General features: G+C 43.6%; 1 protein-coding gene across 1 annotated transcript in view; it reads left to right on the plus strand.

Moving 5' to 3' along the window:
- Positions 1 to 9,004: 9,004 nt before the first annotated feature.
- Positions 9,005 to 24,257, plus strand: part of VAV3 (vav guanine nucleotide exchange factor 3) — a 188,295-nt gene continuing 173,042 nt past the window's right edge. Inside the window, exon 1 of the mRNA XM_066623356.1 lies at positions 9,005 to 9,208. Coding sequence (XP_066479453.1) covers positions 9,005 to 9,208 — 204 coding nt within the window. The remainder of the gene's footprint in view (positions 9,209 to 24,257) is intronic.

Consider the following 24,257-nt stretch of genomic DNA (forward strand, 5'->3'; position numbering starts at 1 on the left):
ATTTTAGTGATTCTGGTGTTGTGTGAGAGGGAAAAGAACACCCCTCTATCTGCTCTATCCATCCCCTGCTTAATTTTGTATGTCTAGATCATGTTCTCCAGATACATTGTATTTGCACTTGTACATGGTCCACTGCTGACATTTGCCCAAGGAAGGTGTGATTGGTACAGATTTGATTGCATGTTCTGATTCTACCTGGCTATTGTAATGTTCCTTAGTCTTCATGTTAGTATATTTCACTTCCTTGCTCTTTTTTTGTTGTCCATTTTCAGCAAGGCGCACAGCTGCAATGGAGCAAATTCATTATGCAAGTGTGTAAACCCTGGAACATATGGTATTGGGGGAAGGAGGAATGTGAGGCCTGATACTTATGAAAATGAGAAACCTGTGTTGGGACTATACCACTTCAGACTGCAGACGCAGGCTCATCTGATTGAATGCTCTTCCATGCAAGACATTATCTCCACATTAAAAAAAAAAGTGAAGTCAGAAAGAAGTGTCTAACCTAGCCTTTCACTTGATTTTTGTCCATATGCAGGGACATTTCTTTGTACAGATGGGCATTCAGTCACATGAGCCCCAACCAGGGTTGCCGACTCTGACTTGACGCTATTCCTAAAGATTTTTCTTTCCAGCATGACATAATGTCATTAAGCCAAGGCCTGTTAACATCTTTAGGATTGCTTTCAGTAGTCAGTTGGAGATTGATGCTGATTCCTAGAGACTCCAGACCAATCCTGGAGGGTTGGCAACCTGGGCTTCCCCCTGCAGTATGAACTGGTACACCCAGACTGTAGTGAAAAGTGCACCATAATGAATAGAAACTTATGAGGAACAATCAGAGACAAAAACAGTGAAATGAGAAATTGGAAGAGTATTGGTGCGCACATACCCCCAGGCGCAGCAGTACAAGGGCTCTCTAAGGTCTAACTCCCAAACTTGTTTTCTGTGCAGGGGAATCAGCCACAGTACATGCAGAGTGATAAAAAATAAAAGAAACTGCACTCCAGTCTGTCTCTAAAGTGCCTAATTTTCTGCAATGACAGAACAACCACAGTACATTTCCTCAGGGGCAGGTTTGGAATTAAAGGACTTTGCAGTCAAAAAGGTGTTACTTCCGGGCAACCTTGAGAGGTTGCAGTTCTCACCTTTAACTTCAGGTCAGAACTTTCTCTCCCCCAGAACTCTTATTAAAGTATTTGTAGACAGCATTCTCTTCTGCAAAGAAAAGCAACATGCAAAAAGCATTCTACCATCATAAAAGAGAATCCCAAAAATATCAGGCATTTTCAGTAAAGCAGTCAGAAAAGCAGGCAGGTTAAAATACCATAGCCATATCTGAAAAAGCAAGTGTAAAAAGACATGGGCAGCACAATCCAAACTGGCACATAAGTGAGCTCAAGGTGACTTGTGCCGCCTTTTGGGTATCGTGCATGAACCGTAAAGCCATGCCGTAAAACACCTCAGGAGTTGGGTAGGCTGGTGCAAGGACGTGCTCTGGCCTCCTGGTACCAGATTCAGCAATGATGAAAGTGAGTTAGTGCCAGCTGAGATAGGCTGGTGTGGAGGGGTGGAGGGGGTGGCAGGAGGGTGGGTGTTTTTGGGCAGGGGAGGGCAGGGGGAGGGTGGACTGGTGGGCGGACTGGGCCTAGGAAGGACTGGTCTCAGCAACTTAGTTTGGATCCTAACCCACCTACCAGCCAGCCTAGCATCACACTGGGCTTCTGGGATTTGCGCCAGCGATTTCACTGGTGCAGATCCAAGTAGCCCAATAGAGACGGCTGGCGCATGATACAAGGTAAGGGAATAGATATTCCCTTACTCCAAGTTGCATTCCCACCAGCCCCTACCTTGTGCTGGATACAGTGCAGCCAGTTCCAGCACAAATTAGGATTGTGCTCTTATTTAAACAACAGTTAATTAAAACTCACTCTCTCTCTCTCTCTCTCTCTCTCTCTCTCTCTCTCTCTCACACACACACACACACACACACACACACACACACACACACACACACACACACACTTGTCCTGTCTGGTCTAGTTAGGAAAGGCTCCTTTCAGAATATGATTCTATTGTAAAACACATTTTGAGCTCCAGGACTGAGCTCCAAGAGATGAATTCTAAAAACAACAGAACATTACTGCACCTTAAAAACTAACACTTTACTGCTGCAGAAATTTTCATGGACTTCAGTTACCTTCATCAGATGCATGAAGTGTTTTCCTTAGTTGGCAAAGGTGTATGTATAAGCACACATGAACAAAATTTGAAGTAGAGGAAAAGAGAACAACTGTAGACATAAGGTTCGGTGTCTAAGGGTGCCATCCTAACCCACTTTCCAGTGCTGACAGAAGGGTAATGTAGCTCCTAGGTAAGGGAACAAGCATTCCCTTACTTTGAGAATGCCTCCATTAGTGCCACGCAACTGCAGGATGCAGCACGCGTCCCATTGGCACAGCTATGCCAGTGCTGGAGAGTTGGTTAGGATTTGGGCCTAAGAAATGGAAGAAAATAATCATTGACATTCTATCTGAAACTTAAATATATATGGTAACCACACTGAAAATTCAGAATAGCAGTAATTGGTAATAATTACTGCAGTTGTTGAAAAAAAACACCTCTATTTAGACATAATGGAGAAAGAAAAGGAAGGATTGTATACAGGGAAAAGAGCTTAAGAACTGGAATCTAGGACATAAAACCAACAATAGGCTACACAGATCTTCATTTTGGGACTCCCTTGGATGCCATCTTATCAAAGTGAAAAAGATTGGGTAGTAATTTTAAAGAGGAACATGACCAGGTGATACACCTGAGAATTGCTTAGCAAGAGTTATAGTTCACATTCAGGAAGTAGTTGAGGGTTCTTGTCAGTTGCCTCTTGTTCCTGATTGCTTTGCTTAGGGAGGTAAAGAGAATTGCATAAAGCAGTGTTGTTCAACCGTGGAGTCAGGACCCCAAAGGGATCATGAAACCTCAGTTGTGGGGTTGCAGCAACTTATAGGAATGAAAAACGTTGGACTAGAGCACCACCAGATAAAGGGGTAGGCATCTGTTGTACACCTTCAGGTACCAGGAGATGGTGTCCCAGTCCTGCTCAGGTTCTTAGCAATGGTGCTAAAATAGCTTTCACGAGTGCCAGGCTTCATGGTAATTTTATTTATATATTAGGGTCATGGTCCAAAAATGGTGGAAGACCACTGGCATTAAGAACATTGGACAGTGGTCAAAGATCACTTCCCTAGGTCACTTCCCTATTTTGTTCTGAAAAGAGAATATGTCTAACTGGTTCCAGATTGTTTACACCATGTGTTTTCAAACAGGAGTCCCATCGACAGAAGTGCCCCTACTACTGATTGCACCCAAGGCAGTAGTGCTTACCCGGAGCTCCGCATTTAGGAAGTTCATGGGTAATGTAATCAAACCTGCTCTTCTATTAATTTAAATGTGAAAAGCCAGCCTCCCTTCCTTGATCTTTGGGCTGCTTCCTGCCAGCCTGTGAAAACACAATCAACTGCAAGAGCACATGGCAGCTGGGCCCAAAGTGACCTGAAGATCAGCAAAGGGAGGTTTGGGTGGTGTGGTGACAAGGTCCCTCAAGCTTCATGCCTAGTGACACCACTTCCTGTTGAACAGAGTAGTGATAGGCTCCCATCAGCATGTACTCCTGGTCTCTTTCAGGTTCTGTGAGGATGAGTCTTCTATCAGATCAGAATCCTACATAGGCATATATAACAAATGTAAGACAAGAAAAGTAGAGCAGTATTTCTCAAACTGTGGGTTGGGACTCATTAGGTAGGTTGTGAACCAATTTCAAGTGGGTCCCCATTCATTTCAATATGTTATTTTTAATATATTAGACTTGCTGCTACCATGGTATGTGACTGAATAGGGAGAAATGTTACAGGCCTGAACTTTTAACAAGCTACTTTTAACAAGAATATGTATATTCTTTTAACAATGCTAGTCAATGGGACTTACTCCTGGGTAAGTGTGGGTAGGATTGCAGTCTAGGATTGCTAAAAAATTTCCTGCTTGATGATGTCACTTCTGGGAGCTACTTCTCTCCTCCCAGAATAAAGAAAGACGGACTTGTTTTTATTTGCTACTCACAACATCTTTTAAAAATCAGTTTAAAAACCCATGCACACCACACTGACATTGATGAGCACAGACAGCAAGGCCAGAAAATTAGCTCTACAGCACTTCATTATTTTGTCAACAAGGTAGGTAAATAATGCTTTAAGAAACGTGTAACTCAGCCAGCCGGTACTAGATATCACAGAGAATCACTATTTAAAGTTAACTTGATACAGAAAGAGACAGAGACAGGGTGTGGTGTGGGCAGGTTAAAGGTGATGCAGTTTTCTTGATGAGGTTTTTGTGTTTTAACTGCTACAGGACAGATATACAACAGATGGATGATGGGGAAAGCTGCATGGTTTCAATTTCTGCTTGTCATGAAGCTGTTGAAGGTGCAGAGTTTATTTCAGAAAAAAATATGGGATATTGTTTGCTGATGACGTTTGGGGAATTGCCTTGCCCTCTCCCACAGGAGGAGCTCAGCATCTTGGGGGAGGGGCAGATATAACATCTGTGCCTGAAAGAGGAGGCCAGACTCATCAGATGTTATACCACTTAGGTCACAATCCTAACTATCAGTTAGGCCAGCGCAAGTCCCTTGTACCAAGCCAGGAAGGTCAAAAACATGCCGTAAACTACATTTGCGCCTCCTCGAATGTTGGCTGGGCCGGCGCAAAGATGCGCTGGGCCCACAGAGACTGCATTCAGCCTCTGCGCCACCAGGGAGAGGGAAAGCTGTGCCAACTGAGCTTGGCTGATGCAGGGGTCTGGGGAGGGTGGGGAGGAGGAGGAGGGAAGTGTTTTGGGGCAGGGAGAGGGTGGGCAGAGGGCATTCCAGGGGATGGCAGGGCAGGGAGCAGGAGGCAGGGCAGGGAGCAGGAGGCAGGGATTCAGTTATGCCAAATCCCAACCCCATTCCCCGAGCAGTGCAGAGTGGCTCCAAGCTGCTCTGTCCTCCTTGAACTTGTGTCAATTCCTGAGGTGGCGCAGGTCTAAGGAGACCTTACTTCCACTTACCTCCGGCTGAGCCAATTCTGGCCCCAGTCCTGTGCTTGATACAAGTTGGTCTCATGGATAGGGTTACCAGATACAAACAGGGACAGAGTGCCTATATCTTTAACCATTGTATGAAAGAGAGAATTTTGGCAGGTGCAACTCAACAGGTTTAAAAACAGGAAAGGTTTTTAAAGCTGCACCTGCCAAATAGAATATAGATAATGATGGAAGGAACAGATGAAGTATATGTACCATGCCAAGTTTAAGTCTTTTTGTTCATATGGGAGAAACTGCAGTGTGGTAGAGGCAGGTGAGGGGGTGAGAAACCACATAGGCGAAAATGATAGCAAGGTACTGAGGAAAGGAAGCAGACAAAGGAAAGGATCCACAGAAGCAAGACAATAGGAAAGCTTGATAAACCAAAAACCACTGAAAGATAATAACCTGAAGGTCAAATGAAATAGTAATTGCAGTTTCACCATATTCATTTATTTATATATGGCTTAAAGAATTCAACTTTTATGCTACAATTGTTACATGTGTGTACTCTGCAATCCTATTCATGTTTCTTAGAAATAATTTCCATTGTGTTTAGTGTGGCTTACTCCTAGGTAAGTGTGTATAAGACTGCAGCCTTAGGCTGCAGAATGTGAGGTCACCATTTGGGGAGATTCCTCCTCTGCAGCTAGGAGGGTCTGCCACCAGACCAGTCTGCATGGGCTTGCACATACCTCCTTCTTTTAGAGAAGTAGGAATCACAGTGACTCAGCTTGATTCCTGGGACTGATGGGATCCTGGTGACATGGACTCTATAACTAAAAATCAAACCCATTGGAAGACAAGGGGCTGACTGGAACAGGCACTCGGGCATCTTGAACAATTGTTGGCTATAATACAATTAACAGCACAATCCTATTTTGGGTCAGCCCTGTTCAGCTGTCCCTGGAAGTCCTCAGAATTTCTGTCCCCTAATCTGCACCTGATGGGAGGGAGCAGCCATGTGTGACTTTTAATATTGTACAGTCCCTTTTTGGAGCTAAACAGCAGCAACAGACAATGTTCATGGCACAGGAAATTGACATATTGAGCCAGAATATTGCTTCATCAGTACTATTGACTCCAACTAGTAGCAGCTCTCAGGCTTTCATGCACACATTTTTCTTTGCCTTACTGTGGGATGCTGAGGGTGGGATCTTTAGCATACAAAAAAGATGTGCTACCACAAAGCTATAGTTTCTCTTAAAGGGGTTTCTGTGAGAAATTCCTGTGTCTTGCTTCTTAGTGTTCAATATGGTGCTTCAATAGGGCTAGTTTCCCTTGGGTTTCACTTTTTCATCTCACAGCACACTGACAAGGCACTAAAATTGTCAAGGCCAGGGTGACCAGATACAGTGGAGGATGGAGTGCTTATACCTTTAACCAGTGTATAGAAGAGGGGATTTTAGCAGGTGTAGCTTTTTAAACCCTTCCATGTGGAGCTGTACCTGCCAAAATGCCCTTTTCTAAGCAGGGGTTAAAGGTATAAGCACTTTGTCCTCCATTGTATCTGGTCACCCTGGTCAAGGCACACCATCAGTTTTTTGACAATTGACAAGGCACACCATGCTGTTGGTGGGGGGCTCACATCCCCATGGCCCTACAAATAAATGAACCTCCCCCCCAACTCCCATGGCACACCTGCAGACCATTTGCAGCACACCAGTGTGCCATGGCACAGTGGTTGAAAATGGCTGCTCTAGGGTTTAGTTTCAGCATCTCTTTGTAATGTAAAGGCTCAGCCCTGGAACATGTGGAGCAATACCCAAACCTGGAGAGAAGTGCTCTGAACATATGTAGAGTGTATTTAGTGTGTGACAAAATTCTGCATAGAAAGCAGATGTTTGTACAAATCAATGGGAACCCAACAAGCTCATTGTCATATTGGACCACCACATAGGTGATGTCAGAGGTCAGCTAGGACCAATGCATAGGGTTATCTGATACAAAGGGGGACAGAGTGCTTCTACCTTTAACCATTGTATAGAAGAGGGGAATTTTAGCAGGTGTAGCTCAACATGGAAAGGTTTAAAAAGCTGCACCTGCCAAGATTCCCTCTTCTATACAGTGGTGAAAGGTAGTGGCACTGTGTGCCCCTTTAATTCAGGTAAGAATCACACAGATATGACGTATGACATGATCAGATATGATATCTGACCATATGATATGGTCAGGTATGACAATCAGCTTGGTCACCCTACTAGTGCTCATCACAGGGTCTATGTGGCCAGGCTGACCCCTGAATCCTCAGTACTGGTGGTGGTGGTGGTCACCCTACCTATGCCCATCACAGGGCCTGGAAGCCAGCCTGGCCCCTGAATCCTCAGTATTGGTGGTGGTGGCAGCATCCAATGCACCTATGGGGACAGATGTGGGAGTGCTATGAGGATGCAGAGCAGGACTCCCTCCCAGACTTCACATGAGGCAAGTGGAGTGTATGCGCCTGGCTGCCAACCACTACTTCACATTGCTCCTTTACCAACACACGTGACAATTGAATGGCAGACCACTCTTTCTTCCCCCCCCCCCACACACGAGTGCTTTCCTTTCTAGACAGAAAAAAAATTATGTGTGAAATGCAATGGCAATGTTTTGAAGCAAGGCGGTCCACCTGGGGCACACCTGAGAATGCTGGAGGAAAGCTGTGGGGCAGATTGGTACATGCATGTCAAGCACATGATGATATGTGAATCATTCACCTCAGATGCAACCCCAAGTGCAATGCCTTTCCCTGGAATCAGGTCATGTAGGCAGCTGTGAGTCATCCAAGAGTCATTCTTCCTCACAGATGTATTGCTGTTGGCTAGCAGGGCAAAGTAGGAAAGCCCCATTCCTCTGTAGCCCTTAGAGGAAGCTCCTCACAGGCATCCATTCAGGCTTGGGCAGAAAGTACTGAGGTGGGAGGTGGCCTGCAAGCCTCAGTTCCCCCTTTCCTCTGCCCTGTGCCTTCTAGGAGCCCAGCTGGGTCATGAACTCCTATACTACAATAGTGTGTATAGAGAAAAAATGAAGGGACATGTGTGAACCCACCAACCTCTCTGGCCATGGGATATGCCTTTCAGCAGATGTTGGACTAGAGCCCCATCCTAGGCATGTCTGCTCAGAAGTAAGCCCCACTGTAGTCAGGTGTGTGGAAGGGATTGTCACTCCCGAATTGGCCTTTTCAGCCACACTAGATGCTGTTCCAGAACCACCTTTCAGAGCGCGATACCAGAGTCTTTTGAGACTGAAGGTTGCCAACAAGGCAGTCAGGTGTAGTCAGTGGGGCTTACTCCCAGGAAAGTGTGGCTAGGATTGTAGCCTGAGCCTTTCAGCTGATGTTAGCACTTCTCAGAGCCCCATCCTAGGCATGTCTGCTCAGAAGTAAGCCCCACTGTAGTCAGTGGGGTTTACTCCCAGGAAAGTGTAGCTAGGGTTGTAGCCTGAGCTTTTCGGCAGATGTTAGACTTAGCAGCTCTTGTAGCCCCATCCTAGGCACGTCTACTCAGAAGCAAGCCCCATTATAGTTAATGGGCCTTCCTCCCAGGAAAGCGTGGCTAGGATCGCAGCCTAAGGACGCACCTCCCAGGGCATCTAGCTGAAGAGCGCGCGGGGAGGCGCAGGCGCGCTGGCTCCTCTTTCTCTGAGGCTCTGCCTCTGCGCTGGGCGGGGGAAGGAGGGGAACTGCACGCGCAGCCTCGCCGGCTGCCTCATTCAGCTGCCTCTCTCGGTAGCGTGGAGCGGTGGACGGGGAGAGAGAGCGAGAGCTGCGCTGCGGCAGGCAGGCAGGCAGGCAGCGGCGCCCTGGGGAGGCTCGCGCTGCGTTGGAGTTCGGGGCGTCTTGTGCAAAGCGGTTGCCTTGCCGGTGCTGCGCCTGCTGGGCTGGCTGGCTGGGAGGAAGGAGCGCATGGAGCCCTGGAAGCAGTGCGCCCACTGGCTCATCCAGTGCCGGGTGCTGCCGGTCAACCATCGGGTGACCTGGGACACGGCTCAGGTGTTCGACCTGGCTCAGACGCTGCGCGATGGAGTCCTGCTGTGCCAGCTGCTCAACAACCTGCGCCCGCACTCCATCAATCTCAAGGAGATCAACCTGAGACCTCAGATGTCCCAGGTAAAGTGGCCGGCCTGCCTCCCGGCTCTCTCATTGTGCTCCAAGCCCCACACTGCTAATCGCCCTGGTAATGCCTTTGTTCCAATGCAGGGGTCCTCCAGGATGTCAGGCTTGTGGGTATTTTGCTTTCACTTTGTTCTCCTTCCTGCAGCCCTCGGCGCTCTTTGAATGGGGCGAAGGCTTGCCTTGGAGGGGGGAGGTGCAGCTGCATTGACCCCCCAATTGGCTTGTCAGATAATAGGGAGAAAAAAAACAAACTTGAAGACCCTTGGGGGGGGGGTAGTGGTAATCTGGAGTTTTGGGTGGCTGTAAGCTTTGGGGAAAGGATTGTAATTGTAATGTCATCAATGAGGTGGAAAAAAGGAGGCAGCTTTAAAATTATAATGATGCTGTTCCCCCCCCCCTTTGAATGTTTCATGCTGGCTAACGTGTTTTATTTTTGATGTTGGGTCTTTAGCCACAGCTGATGGAGAATAGGGACAGATGATATTGTTTTCAGATACTTTTTGTTGCAGGGTAATGTACTAGCCAACCTATTCTTAAGCCTTCTAGTTTTAAATACTGTGTGTTGGCTTCTCTTTGACTTTGCTTTTGCTGTTTGTGCCTGGATGCACTTGGGTCAGCAGTTTAAAAAAAACAAAACAAGAAAGAAAAGAGGAACTGGGTCACGTCAAACAAGGCATCTAGGAAGTTGACTGCCTCCATTACCGTTATCTCTAATTACAGTAGACAAGGGGAAGGGTAAAAAGGCTGTCCCCAAAGCTGCTGTTGTTGCTGCCCTCTGAAGGTTTCACTGGAGGGTTTGAGGTTTATCCACTTGTCTCTCCATAGAATACATGTTGAGGCTTAGAACAATGTCACGATGACTGTTTACATGGGATCTGGCTACAGGGTGAATTGAGAGAGGGAATCCAAAGGAAAGTTAAGAACATAATTCAAGGTTTTCTGCCCGGCACTTATATTTTGTGTTTAAGCTGTAGTGGGGTGAGCAATCGTGGTGAAGGGGCTGAAAACAATTTGACCTACAAGTAACAGAATCAGGCCCATTCCTAGCATGTCCACATTTATGTCCTGTAGACTTCACTGGGTGTATTTAGCATTGGCTCAAAAGTGCTTTTGGCTGAATTGTACCCTGTTTATAGCTTTTTTTTTTTTTTAAGTGACATCCTAAAGTACACTCTGTATTAAACTTCCTGTATCTGAATAGGAAAAAAGAGAGGTTAGCAGCGTGGTTCTTTTTTCTCTTTATAGTGGTATTTAAAAATGAAACTGGTGTATATGTAATATACAGTAAAAACACATAACCTATAACCTGGAAGCCTTTTGCTTAATTCATGATCCAGTTATGCTAAAAGACTTTATCCTTGAGCCAGTTAAATTTCATAATAACTAAGGCTGCCATCCTATCACACTTGGGAGTAAGCTCATTGAAACCACTGCAATAAGTTAGCCACAACCAAGACTTTAGCAGCATGTTTATTTAGTAACTGTATGTCTACTCAGAAGTAAGTACTACTGAGTTCAGTTAGACCATGTGTGTCTAGGATTCAGTATCTAGGATGGGAGAGCCCAATCGTATCCAGTTGTTCAGTGCCGGTGCAACTGTGCCAGTGGGGCATGCACTGTCTCTTGTGGTGGGGCAGCAGTCACAGAGGCCTCCTTAAGGTATGGCAACATTTGTTCCCTTAACTTGGGGCTGCATTGCGTCTGCACCAGTGCTAGAAAATTAGATAGGATTGGGCCATTAGGCTGCAATCCTGTGCACACTTGCCAGGAAGTAAGACCTACTGAAGGTAAAGGGACTTACTTCTGAGTGGACAAGCATAGGATTCTGCTCTTACTCCCATATAATTGTGCTGGGACTTCAGACCATTGTGACTAACTTTGATTGTTGCGTTTCATTTTGATCCACTTGAGTTCCACTGAAGTTGATGGAACTGATCTGCTTCAGTCCAAGTATGTTACCTTAACTCAGTTGAGGATCAAATTCTCTTGTCACTCTGAAAGGAAAAGCTGTATGTCCTGCTTACTGCTTAGCTTGTGTTTACTTGCATCTAAGACTCTCCTTATATTTAAGTTCTTAATCTGAACTGGCACTGTTGAAATCAGCAGCTTGGTTTAAGAAGAACTCTTAACACTTCTATAGTGTGTTTGAGTATTCTAAGTGGTTTGCATGTGTTATCTTAGTAATTCTTGTAACAATTCAGTGGAGGAATTCAGTAGCATTGGTCCTCAATTGCCAGTGTGGAGATTGGCTCTATTGTGAATTCATGGCTGAGGTGAGATTTGAAGTGGGGATTCTCAGAATCACAGCATCGTCTTAGCCTTTTGTTCCTCAGTATTGCAATCTTAGGATGTAGTTTTAGGGCATATTTTGAGCTTACATGCATTATTTAAACCAAGTTAGATATTAAGTAAGTGTTGGATAGCACTCTATATAGAATGCTGAAATCTTATGGAGTGTTTCTCAAACTGTGGATTAGGACCTACTAGGTGGGTCATAAGACAATTTTAGGTGGGTACCCATTCAATATTTTGTTTTTAATATGTTAGACTAGATGCTACCATGATATGTGATTGAATTTGGGCAAATGTTACACATCTGTACTTTTACACATCTTACACATTTTACAAATGTTACACATCTGTACTTCTTAATGTAGCTGCTTTTAACAATGATAGTAAATAGGTCTTACTCCTAGGTAAGTTTGGGTAGCATTGCAGCTTTGAAGTTTTAAAATGTTTCCTGCTTGATGTCACTTCCGGTCATAACATCACTTCCGGTGAGTCCTGACAGATTCTCATTCTAAAAAGTGGGTTCTAAGTGGGTGCTAAAAGTTTGAGAACCACTACTGAGGATTAAGGGCTACATGTTGCATAGGTTTAATGCAACACGCAGCCTTTGATCTTCAGCAGGTTCACTAAATAGCATATCCCACTGTGGCCTGTAGTAAGTGTGCATAAGATTTCAGTGTTCTATAGAGTGCTATCCAGCACTCAACTGTCTAATTGCATCACTTTTTCAGTGTTGCAAGTTGAGTCTTCTGGAAATTCACTGTTAAAATTGGCTGTGATCCAGAACCCTGTGTATGGGGGGGACGGGGACGGGACACCTTCCAAGCCACTTCTGTAAAATGAAAGTACTTTGAATCCACAGGGGCTTTCCTCATTGTGCTTGGTGCATAATGTGCACCAATGTGCACCTCATTGTGCATTCTCTGGAAGAGAATGGGAAGCCCATGCCCCAGGGCAGGTTGTGCATCAGAGCTCCTGAATGATGGCCAACAGTTTCACAGCACCCTTGTCATGTGAAGGTCCAAGTACTGGTAGTGGCTGTTTATGAGTATCTGAAAACAGTCTTCTTCAGTTAGGATTCTGTGGAAGAAAATGCGAGTGTCTTCTTGCTTGGCAAAACTGACCAAATAGATCTGGTTCAACATTCAGTAGAGTCTTCTAGACCAGTGGTTCCCAATGCTTTTTCACTTGCATACCCGTTGGCAGCCAGTTTCCATAAATTGTACCCCTCATATTAGCAAAATGTTTGTAATTAATATAGTTGCTGTTATTTCAAATTTAAATATTTTCAACTACTGATCCATATCTGATAATACACAATTTGATGACCAAAAACTAGCAGTTGGTGGGGCTTTTGCAGCCAACTAGCTGTCTTCTTTCCTGCCTTGCCAGCCCCACAAGACAGTCTAATACAGACCTGCCCTTTTCTGCCATTATACTTTTTCTAGTACATCTAAAGGTCCTGGCAAGTACCCCTGGGTGTATACATACCCCAGGTTGAGAACCACTGTACTAGACTCTAGAGCAGTGATTTTCAATCTTTTTTGTCTCATGGCACACTGACAGGGCACGAAAAATTTCAGGGCACACCATCAGTTTTTTGACAATTGGCAAGGGCACACTACACTGCTGGGGGGGGGCTCACATCCCCCAATGACCTTACTAGTAAATGATCCTCCTCTAAACTCCCATGGGATACCTGCAGACCATTCATGGCACATCGGTATGCCACGGCACACTGGTTGAAAAATCTTTGCTCTGGAGTACAGTATATGGGGAAGGACCAATGTAATATTATGTTGATCATACCTGTGTAAATGTATTCAGGTTTGCATGTACTTGAGTTCCAAAGCATACTGTTTCAATATCTTATAGAATTGAAATAGCTCTTAGGGGTACCAGTTTCGGACTTGGAGATGGTACCTGCTGCCAACTTCAGGGTGCTGAAACAGCACTCAGATACAGAACTCTCCTGTACCAGTACTGCATCTGTCTGCTTTCACTGCCCCTACCCCTCATAGCTTTCCATAGGGAGTAGGACTCCTGTTTCTTAGCAGCAAGATGGAGGCAGTCAGTAGACACGATGCTTTCTTGGAGGTTAGCCTTTTGGTCACCCATGGCATTGTTGCTATAGGGGCTTGGCAGGGGCTTTCCGAAGAAGATGCAAGAGCTTCTTGATCAGGCATGCTGAAAAGGGCATCTTATTATGCATATCTGCAATAGTAAGGCTGGTTACAGTCCTAGGTCAACAATAAATAGATGGCACTCGGTTCTCTTTATGTTACGAATACGCATTCAGCCCAGGTCCATAAAGCAGTCAAGTTTTGTGGTGCCTGAAAAAACCATGACAAAGCTACCCAGAGTGCTGGAATGGGAGGCAAGAAAGAGGCATGACTAATTGGGCTTATTATTAAGGCCTGCTGAAATTCCCATGATTTTGATAGAATTGTATCAGTTTTCAGGGTGTGTGTGTAGTAGTAGTAGCAGCAGCAGCAGCAGCAGCAGCAGCAGCAGCAGCAACAGTGTTTATAGTTTATTACCTGTCTTTCAGTCAAAGGCGTCATGGTGATTTATGGAAAAGCAAAAGCAATGTAAAAACAGTACAATAAATCATAATCAAACTAGCTGGGAAGTAAAATAATTGAAAGTCAGCAACTACAATTTCACTTGACCCTCTGCAAAAATTCTGAGGAACAGACCTCAATTTCTTTTAAAAGAAACTGGAAGAGCAGGGGCACCACAATTCCCCTGCAGAACCAAACCTGAAGGGCCACCTCTGAGAAGACCTCTCCTAGAGCCTGTTTGGCAAGCATGCAAGGCAACAACAGTGGAGCAAAAGGTTGTGGCCTTTGTTTTAAATCTTGTGTTTTCTCTGGCTACACTAAGATATTCCAAAGGATGAATGAAGTTTCCCATTGGACAGAAAACAACTTTTGCATCAACCGTATTGTCCAATAAACCTATTGTGATACTGTGCCCACCAAAGCTAATGTGATACTGTACTTGTGTTAATTGTATAGCAATGAAGTTAATTGCAGACAACTCAAGTACGAAACTTGCTTGTAGCCCTATTGTTCAATATTATTAACATTTATATGTTAACTTTCCTCAAAAAAGTTTGGAATGGCCAGAAAGTTTTTCCCTCATGTGCTTACAACAGTCTAGTGAAGTAGGTTAGGTTGAGAGACAGGTATTGGTCCAGAATCATTCAGTGAGCTTCATGGCTGAGGAGCAGTTTGAACCTGAATCTCTCCATTCCATTGTGGTCGTTGGTGCTAAAGAAGTCCATGCTTGGGCTGTGTTGGTTCATTTGAATTGATTTATATCTGGGTTGTTTGAACCTAATCATAGTGGTCCATACCCTGGTGACATTGGATCTTGTCTGCTGCAACACATTCTATGTGGGGTTGCCCTTGAAGATGGCTCAGAAGTTAAATTTAGTGCAAAATGTGGCGGCCCATGTAGTCTTAGGCTCAGTGTTTCTCAAACTGTGGGTCGTGACCAACTAGGTGGGTTGTGAGCCAATTTCAGGTGGGTCCCCATTCACTTCAATATTTTATTTTTAATATATTAGACTTGATGCTACCATAGCATGTGACTGCATTTGGGGAAATGTTACAGACCTGTACTTTCAACAGACTACTATGTATGTGCTTTTAACAATGATAGTACATTGGACTTACTCCTGGATAGTAAGCAGCAGCAACTGTTACCCTGCACTTGCCTGATCTCGTCTGATCTCTACATTGTACAATGCCTTGAGGGCTCAATTTATTCAAAGAGAAAGGCAGGAGATAAATTATTTAAATAGAAACATTAGTTTAGATATGTTAACCTGTGAAGATGTACCTTGATGTAGCCATGCCTTCAGTAATGCAGTTGGTTGAGATAAAGCAGTGAGGCAAGTGGAGTGTGTGTAGCATTACAGCCTTAGCCCAACTTCCCCTTCTAAACAACAGGAGGCCCAAGCTCTTGGAAGGAAAAATTCTTTTTTGCTTGCACTGGCTAAGCTTGCAAAACTCACTTTAGGGAGGCTTTTATGAATGCATCTGTGGGTTTGGTTCCTGATCCCCACAGGCAATAAGCTTATCCCCTAATACTTAAGATATGTTTGCTAATTGATGCCATTTTCCTGAGGCATGGATCCTGTTGCATGTCAGTTTTTCTTCTATTCTGATCCTTTAAAACAGTGGTTCTCAAACATTTAGCACCAGGACCCATTTTTTAGAATGGGAATCTGCTGAGACCCACCAGAAGTGATGTCAAGACCAGAAGTGACATCACTAAGCCCAAAATTTTTTAACAATTCTAGGCTGCAATCCTGCCCACACTTACCCAGGAGTAAGTCGGATTGACTATCATTGTTAAAAGTATCAATCAATAATACCTTTATTGGCATATAAACGAAAATACAACAATCAGGCGGGAGAAATTCTGATAATTTGAGATAAAAAACTAGCAACTGCTATAGTAATGTTAGCTTGGTTGTCACCTAACAAAACAAAAAGGGGATCAATAAATGGCCTAATAGGACGCTGTAAAAAAGGGTCTAGATACAACTTCCGAAGTGAACAGGGCACTGGGCAATAAATCAAGATACGCTCTAATGTGTTGAGTTTGAGATGACAGAAAGAGCAAAACCTGCAGTTCCAAGGGATGCGGGAAAATCTGCCGAGATGATATGAGGAAGGAAAAATATTGAAACGCGCGAGCCTAAAAGCCCTTCTAAGAAAGGGGTTAATTAAGGTAACGAAATATTTAGAGGGCTGACCTGGTAAAGGGCAAAAACCAAAAGAAAGAGGGGAACAAACTGGGTTAAGATCAGCGAAAAGAGAGGAAAATTCGGCTTCCCAGAGTCTAGTTTGAATTAACTTAAAGGCACTGTTGACGTCAAGGCCCACTAAAGATTCCAACGAAAGATCTAGAGAATTCAATTTGGAATCAATTTTAGAAAACCAACTAGACAGAAAAGGGTCTCTTAACAGATCATTAAGGAGGGAGTCAGATGGAAGAGACAGATGGAGTCGGAGCCAGAATTTGAATGTAATAGCCCATGCTATGGTTGAAGGGAGATGAACTCCCAGTTCAAGAGCCAGCGTTGCTAACCGGATGGGGTTTGGGACTCCAAGAATCCTCCTGAAGAAAACAGCTGCAACTCAATCCAGAGAGCTGTTGGCTGCCATAACCCATATGGGTACACCATACAATAGTTGGGCCACAATCTTAGCTCTAAAGATCTGGAGAGCGGCAGGCACAAATCGATTACCTGTGCTATAATGAAATCGAGTAATCGCCTTGAGGTGATGATGCGAGGTGGCAATCGCTGACTTCCTATGGGCTGTCCAGGTTAATCGATAGTGAAAGAGTAGGCCAAGATATTTAAAGGTAGGAACCTGCTCATAAATAGAGTGACCAACCCTCCAGGTTTTATTAGCGTTAATGATCAGATCGTTGGAAGTACAATAGTCCTGGAAAATAGTGAGGGACTGAAGAAGATCAGATTTAGTTAGTGAAAGGAGAACTGCATCATCCACATACAATAAAAGGGGTAGAGGAACACCATTAAGTGAAGGGGGAGAGACCCTTTGGTTGGAAAAGTAGGAAGGGAGGTCAGATAAAAAAAGATTACAAAGGAAAGAGGCTAGGATGCATCCCTGTCGGACACCCTTATCGATAGAAATACTATCTGATAAAGGACCAGTAGGGCCGGAACGGACTTTACATGAATTAGAAAGGTGGAGGTGACGAATCAAAAAAAGTAAACGAGGTTAATGCCTCTGGTGGTAAGTTTGTCCCAAAGAAGTGATCTGTTAACAGAGTCGAATGCACCCTTAAGATCAAGAAACGCTACATAGAATTTCCTACCATGATGAATGAGGTATTTTTCGGCTAAAAAAGAGAGCAGAAAGGTGTGGTCTTTCTTAGAACAGCCGGATCGAAAACCGATTTGCTCTCTGCCGGGAAGGGCCACCAAGAGTGCCCATATATTTAGTCTCAAGAGTAGGAATTTTGCATACAGCTTACTGATGACAGAGAGTAAGCTAATTGGTCTATAATTCTCAAGGAGAGCAGGATCGCCTTTCTTAAAAATGGGAACAATAATAGATGAAAGCCATGATGTCAGGATGCAACCCGAGTTGTTTATATGGGTAAATAAATTGGCTAAAGGAAAAGCCCACCATGTGGGCTGACTGGAAAGAATCTCACCAAAAATGCCGTCGGGGCCTGGAGACTTACCTGTTTTTAGAGAAGAGATTAATGATAATACTTCACTCGGTTCCACTGGAGGCCATTCTGGGAGGTTGGAAACAGAAGAAGGTAATGATCTATCTTGAGCGGGAGCAGAAAAAATATTAGAAAAATACACCACCCAGGAATCAGATGTAACAAGAGGGGAATTTAAACTGGGGGAATAGAAAGAAGGAGAAACTAAGGACCAAAGGTCATGTGATTGTTAGAGGAAACTGCAACTAAAAGCTGCCTCCATTTATTCAGGGCATAATCATGTTTTTTAATCTCTATTGTTAAAAGTATATACATAATGGCCTGTTAGAAGTACAGTTCTGTCACATTTCCCCAAATGCAGTCACATACCATGGTAGCATCAAGTCTAATATAGTAAAAATAAAATATTGAAATGAATGGGGACCCACCTGAAATTGGGTCATGACCCACCGAGTGGGTCCTGACCCACAGTTTGAGAAACGCTGCTTTAGGATATTGTGGGATATTAGAAACCCTATTTATTTGAATGCCACTTAATTCCACTTAAGTGGTTAGGATCACAGTATTGCTAGATCCTATGCCCAGCTATTCAATATTCTGTATATATGAACTCTTTGTAGAAACTGATGAAAATATTTAAGTGCATTGATATATACATGCCTGCATTCGTGGCAAAGTGGCATTTAGAGTATATAAGCTGGACAGTGAACTAGTAGTATAGTTTGGACATAGCAAAAACAGTGGAATGCCACTTGCTATCTGCTATTCTGCTATGTAACACTACCTATCTGGACCAATAAAAATTGGTTTTTAAACACAGTAAACAAGAAATTGTAGCAGTCCAGTGTCTAGGCAAAGCATAATAATTTCTTAATCAGACTTGTTCCATGCATGTTCATTCAGAAGTAAATTCAACTGACTTTCTTGCAAGTAGGTATGCTTAGGACTGAAGAAGCCTTAATGTTATAAATTGGGCTAGGCTGTTGTGAAAGTGTTTGCTATTGTATATCTCTGGATCAGGAGTGTTTGCTATTATATATCTCCCTTTCAGTAGTACCAGTGTTTGAAAATCACCCTACTGTTGTATCTATGACTTTGGGAAAGATCTGTGTACCTCACTTAGGTTTTGTTCTTGCCAGCTATTGTGTACTCTGCAGAACTAGGACTGTTAATGTGGATTTGTTCTTTTTCATCTTACTAATTGTTCATCTTATAAATCACGCTCCAAGTAGGACTGATCCCATGGACCAAACAATAGAGAAATATACCATTTTTCTAGTGTGCTTCTTACAAGAATAAATGGAACTTTCTAATTTACTAGCTTTCCCATGAGAGTGGAAGGCAGCAAGATTATAGTGAGAATTCTGCCTATCATAGAATCATGCCTTGTATTTCTTCATGCTGTGACTTTTGATAAACCTGGGTTTGCAGGAGGGAAGTATTTTTAGCCTCATTGCTTCCATAAATAGGTAGCTGTAGAGGAAAGTAGGTTATGGAGAGAAAAACTTATGGAACACTAAAAGCAAACTCTTATTTCAAAAAGGTGTGGCTCAAAGGTGATTGACAATCTTGCTAATTAGTCCACAAAAACAGCATACTAGCCTATCTCCCCACATGTATGAGAATTAAAAAAAGATTACTTTAATCTCATATTTTTGAAGTAATTGTATATTTGAAACTGATTCAGACAGTTACACAGGTGGAAAAGTTGATACATCGATGCAGCCGTACTGTTTGTAAAACAAAGTAGGAAGCTACCTTCACCCCTACCTGATGAAGGGGAAAGTATCACTTAATTCATGTGTTAGTACTGAAAACTCGCTATGCTGAGACAACCATGATGTGATTAGGGGAAAAAAATAGAAGTGCCAGAGTCATGGTGAAGGTAACCTGCAAAGGGAAGACACAGGTTGCTTGGGAACAATTCATATTTGCCATGGGCAACCAGGCAAATGCAAGTTTGCTTTAGATCAAATCGCTTCTAACAACATGCATTAAAATAACCTCCTTGTCCCAACACTCTTAGGATAGCTGACCTGGTTTTAAAATACTCTCTTTAAAAAGGTCTGTTAGATTTCCAAACAGAAAGATCAAAATTGCTGTGCTGGTAATGTTTGTAATGTTTGTTTTGAGTGATATATTTTGGTTGGTTTTGACCTTTAAAGCCCTATACTGCTCTGGGCCAGGGTATCTCAGAGATTGCCTACTTCCGTACAATCCGGCTCGTCCTCTTAGGTCATCAGAGAAGGCCTTTTTACAAGTGCCGCCACCTAAGGAGGTACGTGGGGTGGCAGCAAGAAATAGGGCCTTCTCAGTAGTGGCACCAACATTATGGAACTCCCTTCCCCTTGACTTGAGAATGGCTTCCTCTCTTGAGACTTTTCGGCGAGGCCTGAAGACATTTTTGTTTAAAGAAGCCTTCTGAGTGCATGGCCTTTTTAAACATCTTTTCTGTATCTTTTAGTATTTTTACAGGCCTGATTCCTCTGATTTGCTACGTTTTGCTCTTTTTATCTGACTATGGTTTTTATGGGTATATGTTAATGTGTTTTTAATATGTTTTTATTTGTGGTTAAATTATGTTTTTAATCTGTTTTTAATATGTTGTGAGCCGCCCTGGGTCCCTTTGGGGAGAAGGGCAGGATAAAGTTTATTATTATTTATTATTATTATATATTTACAATTTGGCCGAACTGTAAAACTCTTATGTTGCATTTTAAAGGCAGAGGAAGGCTAGTTTTAGGATGTATATGCTACCTGTAGATAATGAAGCTAGCATTCCATAGGGCAGTGATTTTTCAATCTTTTTCAGCTCATGGCACGCTGACAAGGCACTAAAATTGTCAAGGCACACCATACTGACACCAAGAGCTGACATCTCCCCATGGCCCTACTAATAAATGATTCTCCCCCAGACTCCTGCGGCACACCAGTGTGCCATGCCACAGTGGTTGAAAATAGATAAAAACATTTCAGGACTTGGTCAATGAAATTCCCGTGCACTGAAATTCCCTGTGGATGTCTTTGAAAGTGCCAATTGAGCGGAATTGACAAAAGTAGTGCTAAATGAAGACTTGGTCCAAACAAGCTGTTATGAAGCCTAGTTCATACACTGATAGCCCAATCCTAACTAGTGCTTGCGCAGCCAGCCTGCATGGCCAGTGTGGTATGCCGTGCTAGTTGGGAACTGGCTGGAGGTCTCCGTGGGTTAAGGAGATATTTTCCCTTTTACTCCAAGTAACACCCCAGCCTGCTCTATGAGGCTACTCAGATATCCACCAGCTATTTACTGAGGGAAGTGGGAGCAGCCCAATATAAAGCTGCTTGGTCTGGGAAGGGGTTAGGATATGACAGAGGAGGCCTTGCTGATCCTACCCCCTCCTGGGCCTGATCTGCCCCCTTTCTCCCTGCTCAGAAACACCCTCTCACCGCCACCTTCCCTCCACCCCCTGTGCTGCTTGATGCTCTACCTACCTGCATCAGTTGCCAGGGGCTCTGAATCAGCACTGGTCACTCCACTACTGCTGTTTACCCACTCAGCCTTATGGAAAGTTTGTGACATCTTTGGCCACTGCGGCTGTCAAAGGTGTAGTTAGGATGGCATCCTGTGCATCTTTAACAACCAGTGGTTCAGATTTTACTGGTCTGTGTCACTTCTGGGAGCAGCTAGAGGAATAGATGTTGGAATGCTCCCCATAAAAAAAATTATGTATATAGAAAAGTAGCATATTAGGAGAATATTTGAGGACAGCCTTTCCTAACACACTATTTTTCTATTTGAGAGGACTTCTTCATAGTGAAACATTAAAAAAAATTTGAACCGGAGTAGTCTAGAAAAGGGTTACTTGATTCTTTTAAATGTGTATTCGTGTGTGTGTGTTTTATCCATAAAGTCGTGTTGGACTCAGCATATGTGTATGAGATTGCCTCATAATGAGGCAAACAATGGCAGTAGATTTTTGGGAGAGGGTGGGCAGCTGCTCCCCTCACCTGTTCTTTTCCACTGCTAGGCTAAAGCACAAAGAGGTGCTTCTCCCCTCTTAGCAGTCTGAGGTACAGCAATGATAAAACCAACAAGTTTTAGATTTTTTCTTAGTTGGGGAAAAAACATAAGGATGACATAGTTTTTGAATCCAAAATTCTTGATGGGAAACTGGGGAATATTAAGAACAGCAATTTTGTTTGAAAAAAAGACACAGAGCACTTTTGAATTACAGTTTGTAATTCTGAATAATAGATGCACACTTTAGTAATATTTATAATAGTACTTCTGTAAGTGGCCCCTCTGAGGCCTAATTATTTTTTTTCTGAATTTGTAGAATTGGGGCTTAAAAAGTCAAATAACCCATAAAGTGTTTCAGAAAAGTGATCTGAATAGCTCTCTCCCAGTGTTATCTTGCTGCTGTTTAGTTTTTAAGGGGAAAGAGGAGGAAATTCCATTTTCATCTCTCTTTAGTGAGACCATTGCAGAGTTAACAAATGATGCCTCAGTTATGGCAAAGAGCTAGGCACATTTGGTTGTGGCAGTCTCAGAGCACATTTCTTGTGGAGACCCCCCCCCCCGTCGAATAAGAGCATTCACTTGGTCATATGATGAATAACTAATTAACCTGAAATGTTGTGTTGGTAGTCCCTATGTGCTATCCTGATATTTGTCAGTTTGTAATAAAGAGGTGAATGGTACTTTAAGTTGCCATAACTTTTATAGGTCAAAAGCAATCCTTGGTGTGTTGGCTAGGAGGTAAACCTGGAATGTAGAACCAAATTGTTCTAGTGCAGTGTCGACGTAACACCCCTTCTGCCCTGTGGTGCATATTTCATGGTTTATCAGCTTAGAGCTTCCATTCAGTGCATAGAGCCCTGCCTGAATATTTTTGCATTGGGCCCTTTCCTGCACTAATCTTTGTACCCAGGTAAAAGGACTGTCAAAAATTGTGGCATAGTCTGGGAAAAGAGGCAGACCAAAGAGCTGCATTGAAAACCTCACCAAGAGACCCAGGTCTGAGATGATAAAACCTGTGTCTGAGCTGTACCATTTCAGGCTTCAGGTAGAGACTTCTGTAGTCTGGGGGAGAAAAGTTTCCCTAAGAAGTATAAAGCATAGCACTGTGGTTCCCAAACCTTTTAGCACCAAGACTCAGTTGGGACCCACCTAGCTTTACAAGACTTTAAAAAAAAAAGTTTTATTTTTCCAGTCGCTCAAGCCTCCTTTTTATCCTTTTTACTATGGCGGCAGTGGGGAGACGATGACAGATGGACGGAAGGCATTCTGGAGCATTTGTTGAGCTCCGCGTTCATCAGATCAGGACCATTGTGGTGGCCTTGCATTTCCCTTCAATAAGAGCTGAGGCACAATTGCCTACTCACAAGTAAATGTGCACATATGGCTCAGTTTTACTTTCCATAGGGCTCAGTGCATACAGTTTTGCTTTCCATAGGGCCCCCCCTTGTCAGCATGAGGGGGAGGATTTTTCTTCTCAAGAGTTTATTGGAGCTTGCATTCATCAGATAAGGACCATTTTAGTAACATTGCATTCCCCTTAACCTGCCCTTCAAAGTGAACTGAGGCATATTCACCTACTAATGAGTAAATATGCATGAGCTACTCTGTGTTCAGTACAATGCATTTTCCTTGTCAGCTATCAGCATGTCAGTTTCATGACCCCCCCCCCCAGAAATTGGGTCATGACCCATTGGTGGGGCCCGACCCACAATTTGGGAACCACTGGCATAATAGCACATTTCTATGTTTAGGAATATATTTCGTGGAGGGAAAGCCCACACAAGTTGACCTCCTGTTTACCAGCTTCTGCCTTTTGTGAAACTTAGGTGTAAGAGGGTGTTTCAGGGGGGTCTGAGAAGGAGCACAGTAGATGAGTAGGTTTCAGTTACAGAAAAGGCTAGAGCAGTAATTTTCAACCAACCAGTGTGTTGCAAAAGGGTCATTTGGGGGAGGGTCATTTATTAGTAGGGCTATTGGGGGGGGGATGTGAGCTCCTGGCCAACACTGTGGTGTGCCTTGTCAATTGTTAAAAAATGGATGTTGTGCCCTAAAATTCTTAGTGCCTTCTCAGTGTGCCATGAGATAAAAGAGGTTGAAAATTGCTAGCTAGAGACAGGGCTCTTTAAGCATGCCCTTGTGTCCCCTGGTATTTGCTGCTTTTATCTGTACAGCCTGCAGTAGATAAAGCTTATAACAGTGTGGGGAGAAAATGCACACAGTCAGTTAAACTGGGCCATAGAACTGTGCCTTCCTGTTTCATGCAGAAACAGCAAATTCAGTATGTGATAGTATCTTGGACTTGAGCAGAAAGAGATGACAGTACTGCAATGGAAATTGATTTGACTGCTACATATCTCTTTGAAAGATAACAAAAATGAAGAAAATGCAATTGGAAGAAGCGTTTGAAAGGAATGGCACTTATGGCAGGGTGGGTGGGGTAGAGAAACACAAGGGGGGGGTGAATGAAGTGTGCTGGTGAAAGTGCAAAGAGACTAAAATGAAGCAGAAAACCAGCAATTGTAGACT

Source organism: Tiliqua scincoides, chromosome 4, assembly GCF_035046505.1.
Source record: "Tiliqua scincoides isolate rTilSci1 chromosome 4, rTilSci1.hap2, whole genome shotgun sequence".
Classification (NCBI taxonomy): domain Eukaryota; kingdom Metazoa; phylum Chordata; class Lepidosauria; order Squamata; family Scincidae; genus Tiliqua; species Tiliqua scincoides.